This window comes from Mustela erminea, chromosome 11 (genome assembly GCF_009829155.1).
Source record: "Mustela erminea isolate mMusErm1 chromosome 11, mMusErm1.Pri, whole genome shotgun sequence".
NCBI classification, from domain to species: domain Eukaryota; kingdom Metazoa; phylum Chordata; class Mammalia; order Carnivora; family Mustelidae; genus Mustela; species Mustela erminea.
In genome coordinates this window covers 7,891,983-7,908,218 of record NC_045624.1, presented here as the reverse complement: position 1 = coordinate 7,908,218, position 16,236 = coordinate 7,891,983, and the positions used below count along the sequence as shown (strand labels likewise).

Here is a 16,236-nt window from a genome sequence, read left to right as displayed (position 1 = left end):
CCCAGAGACAAACATTCACCAGGGTCAACCCTTCCTTCATCTCCTGAAATAATACTGCTTTCTCAAAAGATTCCATTCTTCTGCACTGAACAGGACATCCACAGGGATCCACAGGACAGGGCGGCTGTGGTCACGGAAGACAGCCGGAGGAATTTTAGTGAAGCCTGCTGTACGCAGAAGGTGACTTTCCCGCTTCTTCTCTCTCACAGGTTTTCTGAACCAGATGAATAACTCCAGTCACTCTGTCCTTCAGCCTTCATTCCAAGGGTGCATGCAGCTCATCCAGGTGGACGACCAACTGGTGAATTTATATGAAGTGGCACAGAGGAGGCCGGGGAGTTTTGCGAACGTCAGCATCGACATGTGCGCCATTATAGACAGGTATGCAGTCTTTTCGTCCTGCTTCTAAGTGTCCAAACTTCGGAATTCATGCTTTTGTTGTGGGACAAGAGAAACACACACACACACACACACACACACACACACACCCCACGTATAAGAGGTAAGGCGTAGGAGCCATCTGTCATGCCTACAGCATATGTGTGATTTTAGCAGTGACATTTATAGCAGGACCTGGGTATATATGGTAGAACAATCTGGGATGTCACACCAGTCTCCCTCCATAAATGTGAGCATTATGCAGGTAACTTTGCAAACGACAGCTGAGTTATAAAGGAACTCAGTTTATTTTAAATTTTGCTTCCTACGCCCACAAGCAGAGATGTCCCTTCTCTTCTTGTGTTGGTCACGACTCATGCTCAGCATATTTTCCCCTCCAGAGCCCTCTCCTGAAGCAAAAGAAGCTTTAAAAATGTTGGCAGGCAGTATGGGAATTTACTGAAACAGAATATTTAATGTAATTGAGTCTGCTTACAAAATATACATACTGAAGTATTGCAAAATCTAATCAATATTCATTTTTGCAGATCTGGGGAGGAGCTTTTTTTTTTTTTTATAAAAACCTAGTTGACTTTTCACAGAGTAGAAAAATACAACTCTTACATGAACTATTACATCATTACATACACTAACCTTAATACTAAAAAGTACCTTTCATTCTACCATGAAAAGTAGTATGAGATATTTCATCCATAAATAAACCATATCTACTTTGTGTTGAATTTAATCTGGTGATTTTTAGGTGATTTTCTAAACTGTATTCAAATCTTTTATGAGAGGGCTATCTTACTCTGAAAAATAATTTTATTAATTTTATATTTTGCAAGATGAAAGTTTCAGAAGTCTTAGTCTGCTCTCAACAAAGAGCAGACTTTCAATCTCTAGTAATCTTACTTCATTTAAGAGGAGATCCTTAGGAAAGTCATCCAAAGACATAAAATGAACCTTAAAAAGACATAAAATCATCTATAATAAAGTAAGTTTGCTGCCATATAATCTCAATAAAATTATATCTATCTGAATGGTAAATTACAGTTTAAATGATGGCTATAGAATGTAACTTTTTTAAGTCTTAATATGCTTATAATGAGACTTGATGACATAGCATAGTTCTTATTTCTGTTACATATTTGCAAATACTCATCCTGTTGGCCTAACCAATTTATATTTAAACAGAACAGTGAACAATTTTAATGGAAATATATTCCTAATTTTTGAACCAGCAATAATGCAATAGCTATTATTTCTGCCTAAAGCAAGTGGTAGCAATAATAAGAAAAACTGAGACATGAATGTTTTAAGACCGTATTTGTGATATTTGATATTTATCTATAAATTTTTATTAATTGTCTTCCATACAGGAAAATTTTTCCTTCTTAGTAATATGTACACAGCAGATTGAGTTATTTTAGTGCCTTGTCCATTTTCCATGTCAGTAGATTTAATGATATAATAATTTCTGTCAATAAACTAACCCAAGTTAGTTTATTCGGCTTTTGTAAACAGGCTAGATTTTATGGTGATGTTGCTATTTACTTCGAACAGCATGTATCCTGGACATTATGTTTAAATTGTTTGCTACCAAAGAAATATGGGTAAGATGTTGAGACTTAAATGTTTCACTTCCATGGAGGGAGTAGGTGCTAAATTGGCCCCAAAAGAGTGAATGGGATTTTTATATATGAAGAAAATGGAAAATGGCATTTCTGATGAGAAGAACAATGCAAGAGAAGATGGAGAATAGGGAATACAGATTTCAATTTTTGGCAGATACAAGAATATACAAAATATTTTTTCACCAAAAGGGCTCAGTCCCATTGTCCATATTGCCAAGCATCCTATAGCTGACAGAACAAAGAATATGTCTTTTTTATCCTCCGGGATGATAACCCAGTAGAGTAGCTATGGGGAGTTTGTTACCTCTGACAAATCAACAATTCTAAAGTCGTTAGGGAATCTATTTTCTGTTTGTTCTAGTTTTTGAAGGCAGTGACTTTTTTTTTTCCCCTCCCTAAATTGACGTGTAATTGACATATAACAATGTATTAGTTTTAGGTGTAAAACGTAATGAATGGATATATATCACAAAATGATCATCAGGGCAACAGCGTATATACATTAATTTCCAATATGTGAAAGGACGCATTCCTTTATTCATCTAAAATGTTTCCAGTTCAAAATTGTCATCTGTGAAGTGTTGTATTTTTCTATGTTTGAAAAGACTGTTTTCACCTTATGCCAACCATTGAGGAGCTCATTGATGAGCTCACCCTTACTCTGTGTCTTTCCATGTGAGGGCACCAGTGGTTTTAGCCTGTCTTCATATAACAGTGACCACCAGATAACACTGGAACGATACATTCCCAGCCCATCTCTAGTTTGATGTTTTCCCTCTAACTAAAACTTTGCAACTGCCCAATCTGTGCCATTTTATTTTCAAACCATCTAAATTTTCCCTAAGTAAGCCTACAGTGGCTCTTTCTTACTTTGCTCCTTTCATATTTCAGCTTGATTGATTTGAGAGCTATTTTTGAAAGAAAAAAAAAAGAAAAAGAATAAATGAGAACATAGGGTAAAAAAAAAATAGAAAAGCTACCACAGGCACAATTTTTATGAAATATTTAGAGATGATAGAAGCAGCTGCAGTGATCTGATGAGTGGAATTTAGGGAAATCATTTGGGGAAGATGATGGGGTTTTGCTGTGTGTCATAGGGGAATACCCTATGATTTGAACTTATTTCTCTTTCTTTGTGTGTGGATTTACATGTGGCTTGTTTTATTTACTTGTTTGTTTTCTGAGCACAGCGATGAATCAAGAAAAGAGTGAGCATGCCAAGCTATAGAATTCAGTAGTATATTCTGAGTGTATCAATGGTGCCAGGCACTGTTATAGGCACATAGGATACATCACTGAACAAAACAGACAAAGATCCTTTACTTGTAAAGTTTACATTCTGAAGAAAAAGGAAGAAAAACAAATGTAATAAGGAAGGAAATATTACAGTAGGAAGAAATAAGTTCTGTGGGGAAAAAAAAAAAAAGGAAGAGCAAATAAAGCAGAACTGGCATTCCAAGAGATTGAGCTGTTGGGTTGTAGTCTAAATGGGTTGGTCAGAGTTAGCCTTATTGAAAAGATGATACTAGTTCAATACCTGAAAGAAGTAACAGAATTTGCCAATTTTGTTGGCAAGGGAATAGTCATTGTGGAGTGGAGAGTCAGAGCAACAAGGCTGCCTGGCATGATCTAGGATCAGCACGGGACCAGAATGGCAGATTTGGAAGGACAAGTAAAGTTGTGGGAGAGGAGGCCAGAGCAGTTCTAGAGGCCAGGTCCTGGAGATCTTGAAGTTATTTTAACGATTTGGTTTTTATTCTGAGGGAAGGAAGGAGCCGTGCGGGTTTCTAAGTAGAGCAATGACATGATCTTACTCTTTAAAAGGATAACTCTAGGGGCACCTGGGTGGCTCAGTGGGTTAAGCCTCGGCCTTTGGCTCAGGTCATGATCTCAGGGTCCTGGGATCGAGCCCCACATCAGGCTCTCTGCTCAGCGGGGAGCCTGCTTCCCCCTCTCTCTCTGCCTGCTGCTCTGCCTAGTTCTGATCTCTCTGTCAAATAAATAAGATCTTTAAAAAAATAATAATAAAATAAAATAAATAAATAAAATAAAAGGATAACTCTGGCTGTGGAAGGAGGAAAGATAGGAACAAGGAGCCTAGTATAGTAATCTAGGTGAGAGGTGCTAGTGGCCTAAGGCCAGAGAGCTAGCATAAGAGGTAGTGAGATGCAGTCAGTTCTGAATATATTTAGAAAGTAGAGTCAATAGGGTTTCTTGATGGACTAAATATTAGAGTTAGAGAATAAACCCAAATTATTTAGTTTAAGCAACTAGAAGGAAGGAGTTACCATCTTCCAGTGGGAAGACTAGGGCAGAGAAGATTGGTCAAGGGTTGAGGAAAAAGATCAGGAATTCAGTGTTGAAATTTGTGCTGGACATAGTGGACATATCAAGAAGGCAGTTGGGTATATGTAAGTAAGAGGCATGTATCTGCAGATTCCACAATCAAATGCTGTCTGATGAAATCTCCATGTTTGCCAGTTGAGGGCCTCTGGTTTCTTTCACTGTATTTCATGAAGAGCCATAGGCATGGAAGAGGAGAAGGTGAATAGTGGGCAGAAAGCCTCTTCCGACATTGGGAGCCTGTAGCTTTACCCTTTGAAGGATATCCTGCTCTTGGAGAGGAGGAGCTGCATCAAACCTTCAGTTGCTAGTATAGTCTCTGAAAATGATAAAATATCTAACATATTACTTCTCTGTTTCTCCTGGATGATTGTCCCCTTTTATTTGCTCCTAGTGCCTTTATTCTGTTGGCTCCTTGTGGCAGATGTCTTCAGGTGCCCAGTCAGTTTCTATTCTCAATCCACGTCTCTCTAACTTCTTTGTAGGCATGAGCATCTGAGAGTCAGAAGCCTACTAAACACTCCTAGAACTGACTAACGTTGGGTTTGTTCACTGCCTCCCATAGGGCATCACAAAATGGGTAGGGGGCAGTTAGGGAAGGGAATTGGGAAGGAGCCTTGGGAAGATCCTGGCAAGTGTTGGTCAAATGTGTAAACTAGGAGAGTTGCAGTAACGGACTGTGGAACTTGTGAATCTATGTGGAGTTACTGTTTGATTAGCTTGCCTGTGATTCTCATCTAAAACATAGGGGATGACAAAGGTGGTGTTAGATTATTTTGAGCTTATGTAGGTGGTGTTCATGACCAGTCTGGCAAAATTTAACTGCTTTGTGTGTAATATTAATAATACAGTACATCTTGCTGGTTGTGATTTCTGTATCAATCATCAGGCCACCCTCATTGTGTAGCTCCAGAGAGATGTTCTTTCTTTGTCATAGGCAGGAGTGACAATGGGATATAATCCTGGCTAATGAGAGATAAGCAGAAGTCACCTATGGTGTTTTTTTTTTTTTTTTTAAGATTTTATTTGTTTATTTGACAGACAGAGATCACAAGTAGACAGAGAGGCAGGCAGAGAGAGAGAGAGAGGGAAGCAGGCTCCCTGCTGAGCAGAGAGCCTGATGCAGGACTCGATCCCAGGACCCTGAGATCATGACCTGAGCCAACGGCAGCGGCTTAACCCACTGAGCCACCCAGGCGCCCACCTATGGTGTTCTTGAGGAAGCTTTTAGTTTCTTGATTCACAAGTAACTCCTTCTGTTCCACTGTCCTTGTTCAGAGGCCTGGAGCTGTATGGTCTAGAGTACCAGAACTCAAGTGATTCAGAGTCAGCAAACACCTCCACTCCTTTTTCTTTTTCTTTTTCTTTTTTTTTTTTTTTTAAAGATTTTATTTATTCATTTGACACAGAGAGATCACAAGTAGGCAGAGAGGCAGGCAGAGAGAGAGAGGAGGAAGCAGGCTCCCCGCGGAGCAGAGAACCCGATGCGGGACTCGATCCCAGGACCCTGAGATCATGACCTGAGCCGAAGGCAGCGGCTTAACCCACTGAGCCACCCAGGCGCCCTCCACTCCTTTTTCTTAAGTGAAGAGAAGCATTTCCTGTTTATTTAAGTCACTGTGAGTCACGTTCTCTTCTTCTTGGAGCCAAAAACATGTGCCCTTTCCCTATTCTCCATTCTAAAGTCAAGCAGTACTATTTTTTTTTTTTTTTAACCAGAACACAGAGGAACACATTCCCAAGTATGGAAATGGCTTTAAAACAAAACATGGTAAATTTATTTAAGGATATATTAAGTTGCATGCCAATGATGTTCCCCAGGGATTGAACTTTGGGGACAAAATGGCCGTTTAGAGGCCAAAGCACATTTATATTGTTATCAGCAGTGGGTAGAAAAATTAGTAAAAGTAGTTCATTAGAATGAGACTCTTCCTCACCTTTCCTATAATCTCCCTTATAAATATAGTAAGAAACAAAACCGGTAAACATTCTAGAGAGCACAGAAAGCATAAAAGGAAGAGTAAATGCCCTAACTTAACCACAGCCTACAAAATTACCCCTTGAGAAACTGAATAGACTGGATCCTATTTTTGAGTTAGTAATTAAGTCTTCATTATATATTTGGATAGAAGTGCATAATCATAGACCCAGTTTTAATTTTTTTAGTTAAATGGTTTCTTTTTTTTTGTTCAATGCTTTCTTTTTATTTTTTATTTTTTATTTTTTTAACATATAATGTATTATTAGCCCCAGGGGTATAGGTCTGTGAATCGTCAGGCTTACACACTTCACAGCACTCACGCTATCACCTATCCTCCCCAGTGTCCATAATGCAACCACCCTCCCCATACCCCCATACCCCCAGCAACCCTCAGTTTGTTTTGTTAGATTAAGAGTCTCTTATGGTTTGTCTCCCTCCCGATCCCATCTCATTTCATTTCTTCCTTCCCTACCCCCCAAACTCCTATGTTCCTTCTCAAATTCCTCATATTAGGGAGATCATATGATAATTGTCTCTCTCTGATTGACTTATTTCGCTCAGCATAATACCCTGTAGTTCCACCTGTGTTGTTACAAATGGCATGATTTCGTTTCTTTTGATGGCTGCATAGTATTCCGGGGTGTGTGTGTGTGTGTGTGTGTGTGTGTGTGTGTGTGTGTACCACTTCTTCTCTTCTTCTTTACCCATTGATCTCTTGATGGACATTTAGGTTCTTTCCATATTTTGGCTATTGTGGACATTGCTGCTATAAACATTTGGGTGCATGTGCCCCTTCAGATCACTACATTTGTATCTTTAGGGTATATACCCAGTGGTTGCTGGGTCATAGGGTAGCTCTATTTTCAACTTTTTGAGGAACCTCCATGCTGCTTTTCAGAGTGGCTGTACCAGCTTGCATTACCACCAACAGTGTAGGAGAGTTCCCCTTTCTCTGTATCCTTGCCAGCATCTGTCCTTTCCTGACTTTTTAATTTTAGCCATTCTAACTGGTGTGAGGTGGTATCTCATTGTGGTTTTAATTTGTATTTCCCTGATGCTCAGTGATGTAGAGCACTTTCTCATGTGTCTGTTGTCCATCTGGAAGTCTTCTTTGCAGAAATGTCTGTTCATGTCCTCTGCTCATTTCTTGATTGGATTATTTGTTCTTTGGGTGTTGAGTTTGATAAGGTCTTTATAGATTTTGGATGCTAGCCCTTTATCTGATATGTCGTTTGCAAATATCTTCTCCCATTCCATCAGTTGTCTTTTGGTTTGGTTAACTGTTTCCTTTGCTGTGCAAAAGCTTTTGATCTCGATGAAGTCCCAATAGTTCATTTTTGCCCTTGCTTCCCTTGCCTTTGGTGATGTTTTTAGGAATTAGTTGCTGCAGCTGAGGTCAAAGAGGTTGCTGCCTGTGTTCTCTTTAAGGATGTTGATGGATTTCTTTCTCACATTGAGGTCCTTCATCCATTTTGAGTCTATTTTCATGTGTGATATAAGGAAATGGTCCAGTTTCATTTTTCTGCATGTGGCTGTCCAATTTTTCCAACACCGTTTGTTGAAGAGACTGTCTTTTTTCCATTGGACATTCTTTCCTGCTTTGTCAAAGGTTAGTTGACCACAGAGTTGAGGGTCTATTTCTGGGCTCTCTATTCTGTTCCATGGATCTATGTGTCTTTTTTTGTGCCAGTACCATGCTGTCTTGATGATGACAGCTTTGTAGTAGAGCTTAACGTCTGGAATTGTGATACCACCAACTTTGGCTTTATTTTTCAACATTCTTCTGCCTATTTGAGGTCTTTTCTGGTTCCATATAAATTTTAGGATTATTTGTTCCATTTCTTTGAAAAAAATGGATGGTATTTTAATAGGGATTGCATTAAACATCTAGATTGCTTTTGGTAGCATAGACATTTTCACAATATTTGTTCTTCCAATCCATGAACATGGAACATTTTTCCATTTCTTGGTGTCTTCCTCAATTTCTTTCATGAGTGCGTTATAGCTTTCTGAGTACAGATTCTTTGCCTCTTTGGTTAGATTTACTCCTAAGTATCTTACAGTATTGGGTGCAATTGTTAATGGGATCGACTCCTTAATTTCTCTTTCTTCTGTCTTGCTGTTGCTGTATAGAAATGCAACTGATTCCTGTGCATTGATTTTATATCCTGACACTTTACTGAATTCCTGTACAAGTTCTAGCAGTTTTGGAGTACAGTATTATGGATTTTCTGCATAAAGTATCATATTATCTGCAAAGAGTGAGAGTTTGACTTCTTCTGTGCTGATTTGGATGCCTTTTATTTCTTTTTCTTGTCTGACTGCTGAGGCTAGGAATTCTAGTACTATGTTGAATATAGCGGTGGTGACAGTGGACAGCCCTGTCATGTTCCTAACCTTAGAGGAAAAGCTCTCAGTTTTTCTCCATTGAGAACGATATTTGCGGTGGGTTTTTCATAGATGGCTTTGATGATATGGAGGTATGTACCCTGTATCCCTACACTGTGAAGAGTTTTTATCAAGAAAGGATGCTGTACTTTGTCAATTGCTTTTTCAGCATCTATTGAGAGTATCATATGGTTCTTGTTCTTTCTTTTATTAAGGTATTGTATCACATTGATTGATTTTCAGATGTTGAACCAACCTTGCAGCTCAGGAATAAATCCCACTTGGTCGTGTACTATTTTAATGTACTGTTGGATCCTATTGGCTAGTGTTTTATTGAGAATTTTCACATCTGTTTTCATCGAGGATATTGGTCTATAATTCTCCTTTTTGATGGGGTCTTTGTCTGGTTTTGGGATCAAGATAATGTTGGCTTCATAAGATGAGTTTGGAAGTTTTCCTTCCATTTCAATTTTTTGGAACAGTTTCAGGAGAATAGGCATTAATTCTTCTTTAAATGCTTGGTAGAATTCCCCTGGGAAGCCATCTGGCCCTGGGGTCTTGTTTGTTGGGAGAATTTTGATGACTGTTTTTAATCTCCTTACTGGTTATGGGTCTGTTCAAGTTTTCTATTTCTTCCTGATTCAGTTTTGGTAGTTTATACATCTCTAGGAATGCATCCATTTCTTCCAGATTGTCAAATTTGCTGACGTTTAGTTGCTTATAATATGTTCTTATAATTGTTTGTATTTCTTGGGTGTTGGTTGTAATCGCTCCTCTTTCATTCATGATTTTATTAATTACAGTCTTTTCTCTTTTCTTTTTGATAAATCTGGCCAGGGGTTTAGTTGTCTTATTAATTCTTTCAAAGAACCAGCTCCTAGTTTCTTTGATTTGTTCTGCTGTTTTTTCGGTTTCTATTTCATTGATTTCTGCTCTGATCCTTATTATTTCTCTTCTTCTGCTGGGTTGTAGGCTTGCTTTGCTGTTCTTTCTCCAGTTCCTTTAGGTGTAGGTTTAGGTTGTATATTTGAGACCTTTCTTTTCTCTTAAGAAAGGCTTGCTTTCCTCTCAGGACTGCCTTTGTTGTATCTAACAGGTTTTGAACAGTTGTTCTTTCATTTTTATTTGTTTCCATGAATGTTTTGAATTCTTCTTTGATTTCCTGGTTGACCAATTTATTCTTTAGTAGGATGCTTTTTAGCCTCCGTGTATTTGGGTTCTTTCCAACTTTCTTCTTGTGATTGAGTTCTAGCTTCATATCATTGTTGTCTGAAAATATGCAGGGAATGATCCCAGTCTTTTGGTACCTGTTGAGACCTGATATGTGACCCAGGATGTGATCTATTATGGAGAATGTTCCATGTGCACTAGAGAAGAATGTGTATTCTGTTGCTTTGGGATGGAATGTTATGAATACATCTGTGGTGTCTATCTGGTCCAATGTGTCATTTAAGGCCTTTATTTCCTTGTTGATCTTTTGCTTGGATGATCTGTCCATTTCAGTGAGAGGGGGTGTTAATGTCTCCTGCTATTATGGTATTATTGTTGATGTGTTTCTTTGATTTTGTTATTAATTGGTTTATATAATTAGCTACTCCCTTGTTAGGGGCATAGATATTCAAAATTGTTAGATCTTCTTGTTGGACAGACCCTTTGAGTATGATATAATATTCTTCCTCATTTCTTATTATAGTCTTTGGCTTAAAATCTAATTTATCTAATATAAGGAATGCTACCTCAGGTTTCTTTTGATGTCCATTAGCATGGTAAATTGTTTTCTACCCCCTCACTTTAAATCTGGTAGTGCCTTTGGTTTATTATGAGTTTCTTGTAGACAGCGTACTGACGGGTTCTGTTTTTTATCCATTCTGAAACCCTGTATCTTTCGATTGGGACATTTTAGCCCATTTACATTCAGGGTAACTATTTTTTTTAATTCTTAATTTTTAATTAACATATAATGCATTATTAGCCCCAGGGGTACAGGTCTGTGAATTGCCAGGTTTATACACTTTGCAGCACTCACCATAGCACATACCCTGTCCAATGTCCATAATCCAACCCCCTTCTCCCTACCCCTGTCCCCCCAGCAACCCTCAGTTTGTTTTGAGAGATTAAGAGTCTCTTATGGTTTGTCTCCCTCCTGATCCCATCTTGTTTCATTTTCTCCTTCGATTCAGGGTAATTGTTGAGAGATATGAATTTAGTGCCATTGTATTGCCTGTAAGGTGACTGTCAGTGTATATTGTCTCTGTTCCTTTCTGGGAACAGAAAGATAGATATTCTATCTATCTTTCTATCTATAGCCTACCTTTAGGCTCTCTCTTTGCTTAGAGGACCCCTTTTAATAATTCCTATAGGGCTGGCTTGGTGTTTACAAATTCTTTTAGTTTCTGTTTGTCCTGGAAGCATTTTATCTCTCCTTCTATTTTCAGTGATAGCCTAGGTGGATATAGTATTCTTGGCTGCATGTTTTTCTCATTTAGTTTTCTGAATATATCATGCCAGTCCTTTCTGGCCTGCCAGATCTCTGTGGATAAATCTGCTGCCAATCTAATATTTTTACCATTGTATGTTACAGACTTCTTGTCCCGGGCTGCTTTCAGGATTTTCTTTGTCACTAAGTCTTATAAGTTTTACTATTAGATGATGGGGTGTGGACCTATTCCTATTGATTTGGGGGGGGTGGGAATCTCTGTGCCTCCTGGACTTTGGTGCTTGGTCCCTTTGCCATATTAGGGAAATTCTCTATAATAATTCGCTCCAATATACCTTCTGCCCCCCCTTCTCTCTTTCTTCTTATCTTCTGATAAGATAAGTTGGTTGGGAAAAGCAAGAAAAAGAAAGTGGAGAGAATTTTCTCAGGCTGGAGACTAGAACAAAGCCCTGTGCTAGATTTAGGGTATATTTTGATCTATTAGAAGAAAATGTATCCCCAAAAAAAATTTTTTTTTAATTTTATTTATATATTTGACAGACAGAGGTCACAAGTAGGCAGAGAGGCAAGCAGAGAGAGAGGAGGAAGCAGGCTCCCTGATGAGCACAGAGCCTGATGCAGGCCTCGATGCCAGGACCCTGGTATCATGATGTGAGCCGACGGCAGAGACTTTAACCCACTGAGCCACCTGGCGCCCCCCAAAATTTTTCAGAAGAAAAAACCCTATATGTATACAAAATATAAAGTTAGTTACAATGAAGGATAAAATATGACTACAATAATGAAGCTTTGGAAAGACTTTTTTAGAAAGGCATTGTTAAGATACACTATTTAAAAAACGTTAAAAGAGGAAAGAGTAAAAGTAAAAAAAATTAGAATAAGAAAAAAAAACTGAATAAATTTAATTAACTTTGTAAGACTGAAGAATCATGGGGAGATAGCCATGTATTCCATGCTTTGCTTTCCCATCCTCTGGAATTCCTGCTGTTCTCCTTGATCAGTGAGTTTGGTTTTGGCTGGATGTTCTTGCTGATCTTCTGGGGGAAGAGCCTGTTGCAGTGATTCTCAAGTGTCTTTGCCCGTGGTGGAATTGAGCCGCCCTTGCCTGGGGCTGGGCTAAGTTATCTACTCGGGTTCAGTCTTGGAGCTTTTGTTCCCTGAACACTTTCAATAGAGCCCTGGAGGACAGGATTGAAAATGGTGGCCTCCCAATCTCCGCATGGAGGAGCCGAGAGCTTGGGGCCCCACTCCTCAGTGCGCCCTCAGAGAAAAGTGATAAATCCTGTCTTCCTGGTCTCCAGCTGTACTCTGAGCTCACCCAGCCTGTGACCAAGCATTTCTCTCTGGCGCACAGCCCTGTTTGGAGTCTCCAAACCCAGCAGATACCTCTGCTCTGCTCTTCCTGCAGATGAAGGTTAGTCTCCGTGCTCAAATAGCAGTGGTCTGACTGTGCCATGGACCACAGTTTAAGGTAACCCCGAGCTGAGAGCTCACTCTTCCGTCTGTATAGTCAGCTTCACCGCTCTAGTACCTGTGAGCTCTGCAACACTCAGGCACCACCGATCTTTCTGTGACCCTGCAGGACTTTGACCACCCTTTCCCTGCAAGGGCTCCACCCCCGCTTAGCCCGTGGAGTGATGTCCCTCAGTGGAGCAGACTTCTAAAAGTTCTGATTTTGTACTCCATTGTTCCACCACTTGCCAGGAGTCAGTGCCTCCCCCTGCAGTCTATCTTCCTGTCACTTCGGATTTACTTCTCCACACATCCTACCTTTCAAAAAGTGGCCAATTTTCTGTTTCTAGAATTGCTGCTCTTCTTCTCTTTGATCTCCTTTTGGGTTTGTAGGTATTTGGAATGGTTTGATAAGCTGTCTAGCTGATCTCCTGCTACCTGATGTCTTCTCAGCCTGCTACTCCTCCGCCATCTTGACTTAGGAATTGTTCAATGCTTTCTTTTCAAGAACATCCACCCAGTTTGATTTTTTTCCTTGAAAAAAAAAAAGGATATATATATATATATATATATATATTTTATAAGTGCACTTAAATGAGGGTTGTATAGAATCAGCTAAGCTGACTCCGTTGGAAAGGTGAACAACAAGTAAGTAGATATGTGTTATCAGTTCAAGGAGATAATGAGTTTCTATAAAAGCAGGTTTAAATTTACAGTCCTAACTTAGAGGAGGAACACATGTCATGTTCTTTATCTTCCTCTTCTTTTTTTTTTTTAGATTTTATGTATTTATTTGTCAGAGAGAGAGCGCACTTGCAAGCAAGAGGAACAGCAGGCAGAGAGAGAAGCAGGCTCCCCTCTGAGCAAGGAGCTCGATGTGGGACTGATCCCAGGTTGCTGGGATCAAGACCAGAGCCAAGGCAGACACTTAACCTACTGAGCCACCCAGGTGTCCCAACATTCTTTATCTTCTAAGAGAGATCTTCATTTGCTCCCATTTCCACACAGTAGCAGAAAAAAAAAAAGTATATGAAGACATTTGAAAATCCTAATAACTTTATATGTATATTATATATTATATGCATATATAATAACCAATCACAATGGGATTCAAACTTAGTCAAATGTCAAGCTCCCTTTTGGGCTGTTGTCCCAATTTGAGTGACCTTGACCCCTCCAGCAACACCCTTGTTTCAGGGCCAAACAACTTACTTATCTTGGGGTCTGTTCCACACCCTCTACTCCAGTTCCTTCTGGGCTCTCCTGCAGGTCTCCAGCCTGCTGAATGCCCAGGAGTCAACCTCTCTCCCACCTTCCCACTGGTCTGGCAGCTGTTTCTGCTGGCCTAGGGATGATGCCTTAGCTACTGCTGGACTCAGGTTCTGGGATCTGTGTAACATGATCACTTTCCCAGTTTGTCTGGGACTGGTGCACTGAGCACTGAGAACTGAGTGCTGGGAGAAACACTTTAGTTCTGGGTAAAGCAGAACGGTTGGTTACTCAGGATGTGTGCACCCTCTGCCCTCCTTCTCCCCATTCCCTTTTTATGGTCTGCCAGCGATCTAAACATTTTAATAGATGTCATAGGGTCATGCTGTGATTTCTGGATCTCTTGCAACCTGCATACGAGCAGAAATGAATGATGACCTGTGTACACGGGTAGAGTGTTCGGTGCGGACAGCTGCAGTAGGCCCCCCTCTGCCTCAGTTTGTCACGCCTCCATAGCTGCTCTATAGCACCCCCCTCAGGCTGACACGAGGCCTCTATAAATCAGATTCCCAAAGGCAGAAAGCAAGGCACAGGCCACCAGTATCATAGGACATCCAGTCTCTTGAGATTCATTCAGTCAACAAATACCTAGGAAAGATCACATCAAACCGTGAACACCCTCCTGAGATCAATGCTGAGGTGGTCAGGGAAGGCCATTGATCAGACCTTAAACTGTCTTAACACTTTGGGTACCTCTTTTTTTTTTTTTTGCTTCCAAAGACCTAGTTCTTTCCAATCAAAAGCCTGTTGGTTTTAGACTATCTTGCCAAAATTGAATCCACATGACTGCTAACTTTTTGTACCAGTCCAGAGTCCAGAGGTGAATGCTCCCAGCTCCCAGCACAACCCCCCCCATGACAATTTCCTTGACCTTCTGAGTGGACAGTCACAGCACAAGAAGAATTTCATGGAAAAGAAACAGAACCAAAACGTTGAATTGAAATATCTAAAAATTCTGTCCATAGGAAAGGGAAGGCCTGTCTTACAAACATGAATATTTCTGTAGTGACAACATCTATGCCAGAATTTATTTCTCCTTCACTTGGATTGTTGCCAGGAATGATCAGCAGTCCCTTCGCTGACTGATGAAAGATTACCTGAACCCTTGCTGTGAAGGAGAGGAAAGGCAACGGAGTCAAGGCTCAGAGACAAAACCCTTTGCCCTTCTTTGCTCCTGCTCTTATTGGTCCTTCAGGATAATCACAAATCCTTATCACTGTTTCTCCAGCTCATGGTGTGTGACAGAGGGTCTTACTAACCTGGGAGGATCTGTGTATGGGAAAGATACCGTATGCTAACCTGCGTGTTCTGCTAAACAGAGCCTAAGGGACAATGCATAGATCTCTTAGATGACTGGGTGGCTGTTTGGGCTAAGAAAGTTTTCCAGAAGCTAACTCCCTGGACATTCCAAGGGCAAAGGGGTCCCGCAGGCCTCTGCATTCCAAAGGCCTACACCCTTCTCCAAAACCTTCCATCACCCCCCACGGCTTCTGTGTTACACTTTAGCAAACCCGGTATTATGGCTGATTTCATGCTCTGCGTTAACCCCAACAGATCTTGCTAACCACAGACTGCAGGCCTCCGGGTCTAACACCTTTTCACAGATTTCCAGGCTGACTGGCCCCTTCTGTTTCTTTCTTGAGAAATGTTCATATTGTCAGAGAGGCTGGTCTCAGGCTGTGTCTGTGCCTCTTGTTCATTAGGCGACATTTTGTCTTTTACCCTTAGGTTCTTATTACTACTGCTGCAGGCTTCTGGGAATATGTTACTTTTACTTCATGGTAATTATGCAAAAGATGTAAGGGAGACAGAAAACCTCTTGGGGGAACTACACATTATTCAAAACATTGTGCCTGGCTGAATTTTGGCAGCATTGTGACTGATCTCATCAAACTCCAAGGGGCAAAGAGCAGATTGGCTAAAACTCTTTTTGGGAGAGCTGGAGCCAATAAACAATTTTTCAGACATGAAGCTGGATTTCCTTTTGGGGGAAACATCCTGAGGATAAGAGTTATTCAGTGTCCTAAAACCAAATCACCAGATTAAAATAAACAGAAAAAAGAGGTGTCACCTAATCCAGCTTTATTTTCTTACATGACAGTTCATTTTGTGATTGTTTATTATAGATATGTCTGTCTCTTTACCTTATCTCTGTGTCTTCCCGGTCTGGGATTCCATTGATTTTATATTCCTGCTTATACTTAAACATTTAAGCCATGGTCTTCTATCTAGCACAAAAACATAAACTCAGTGACCTGGAAGCATCACACACTGAGGTGAGCCCATGTTCAAGCCAGTTGCCTTTCTGAAGTGGTTTCAAAGTGATTTTATTTTTAAGTACAAATAGGGTA

The 16,236-nt window shown here is 40.1% G+C and overlaps 1 protein-coding gene across 1 annotated transcript in view; it reads left to right on the top strand.

Annotated features, from left to right (window-relative positions):
• Nucleotides 1–16,236, top strand: part of CNTNAP2 (contactin associated protein 2) — a 1,944,007-nt gene that overhangs the window by 1,111,947 nt on the left and 815,824 nt on the right. Inside the window, exon 10 of the mRNA XM_032304549.1 lies at nt 210–381. Coding sequence (XP_032160440.1) covers nt 210–381 — 172 coding nt within the window. The remainder of the gene's footprint in view (nt 1–209; nt 382–16,236) is intronic.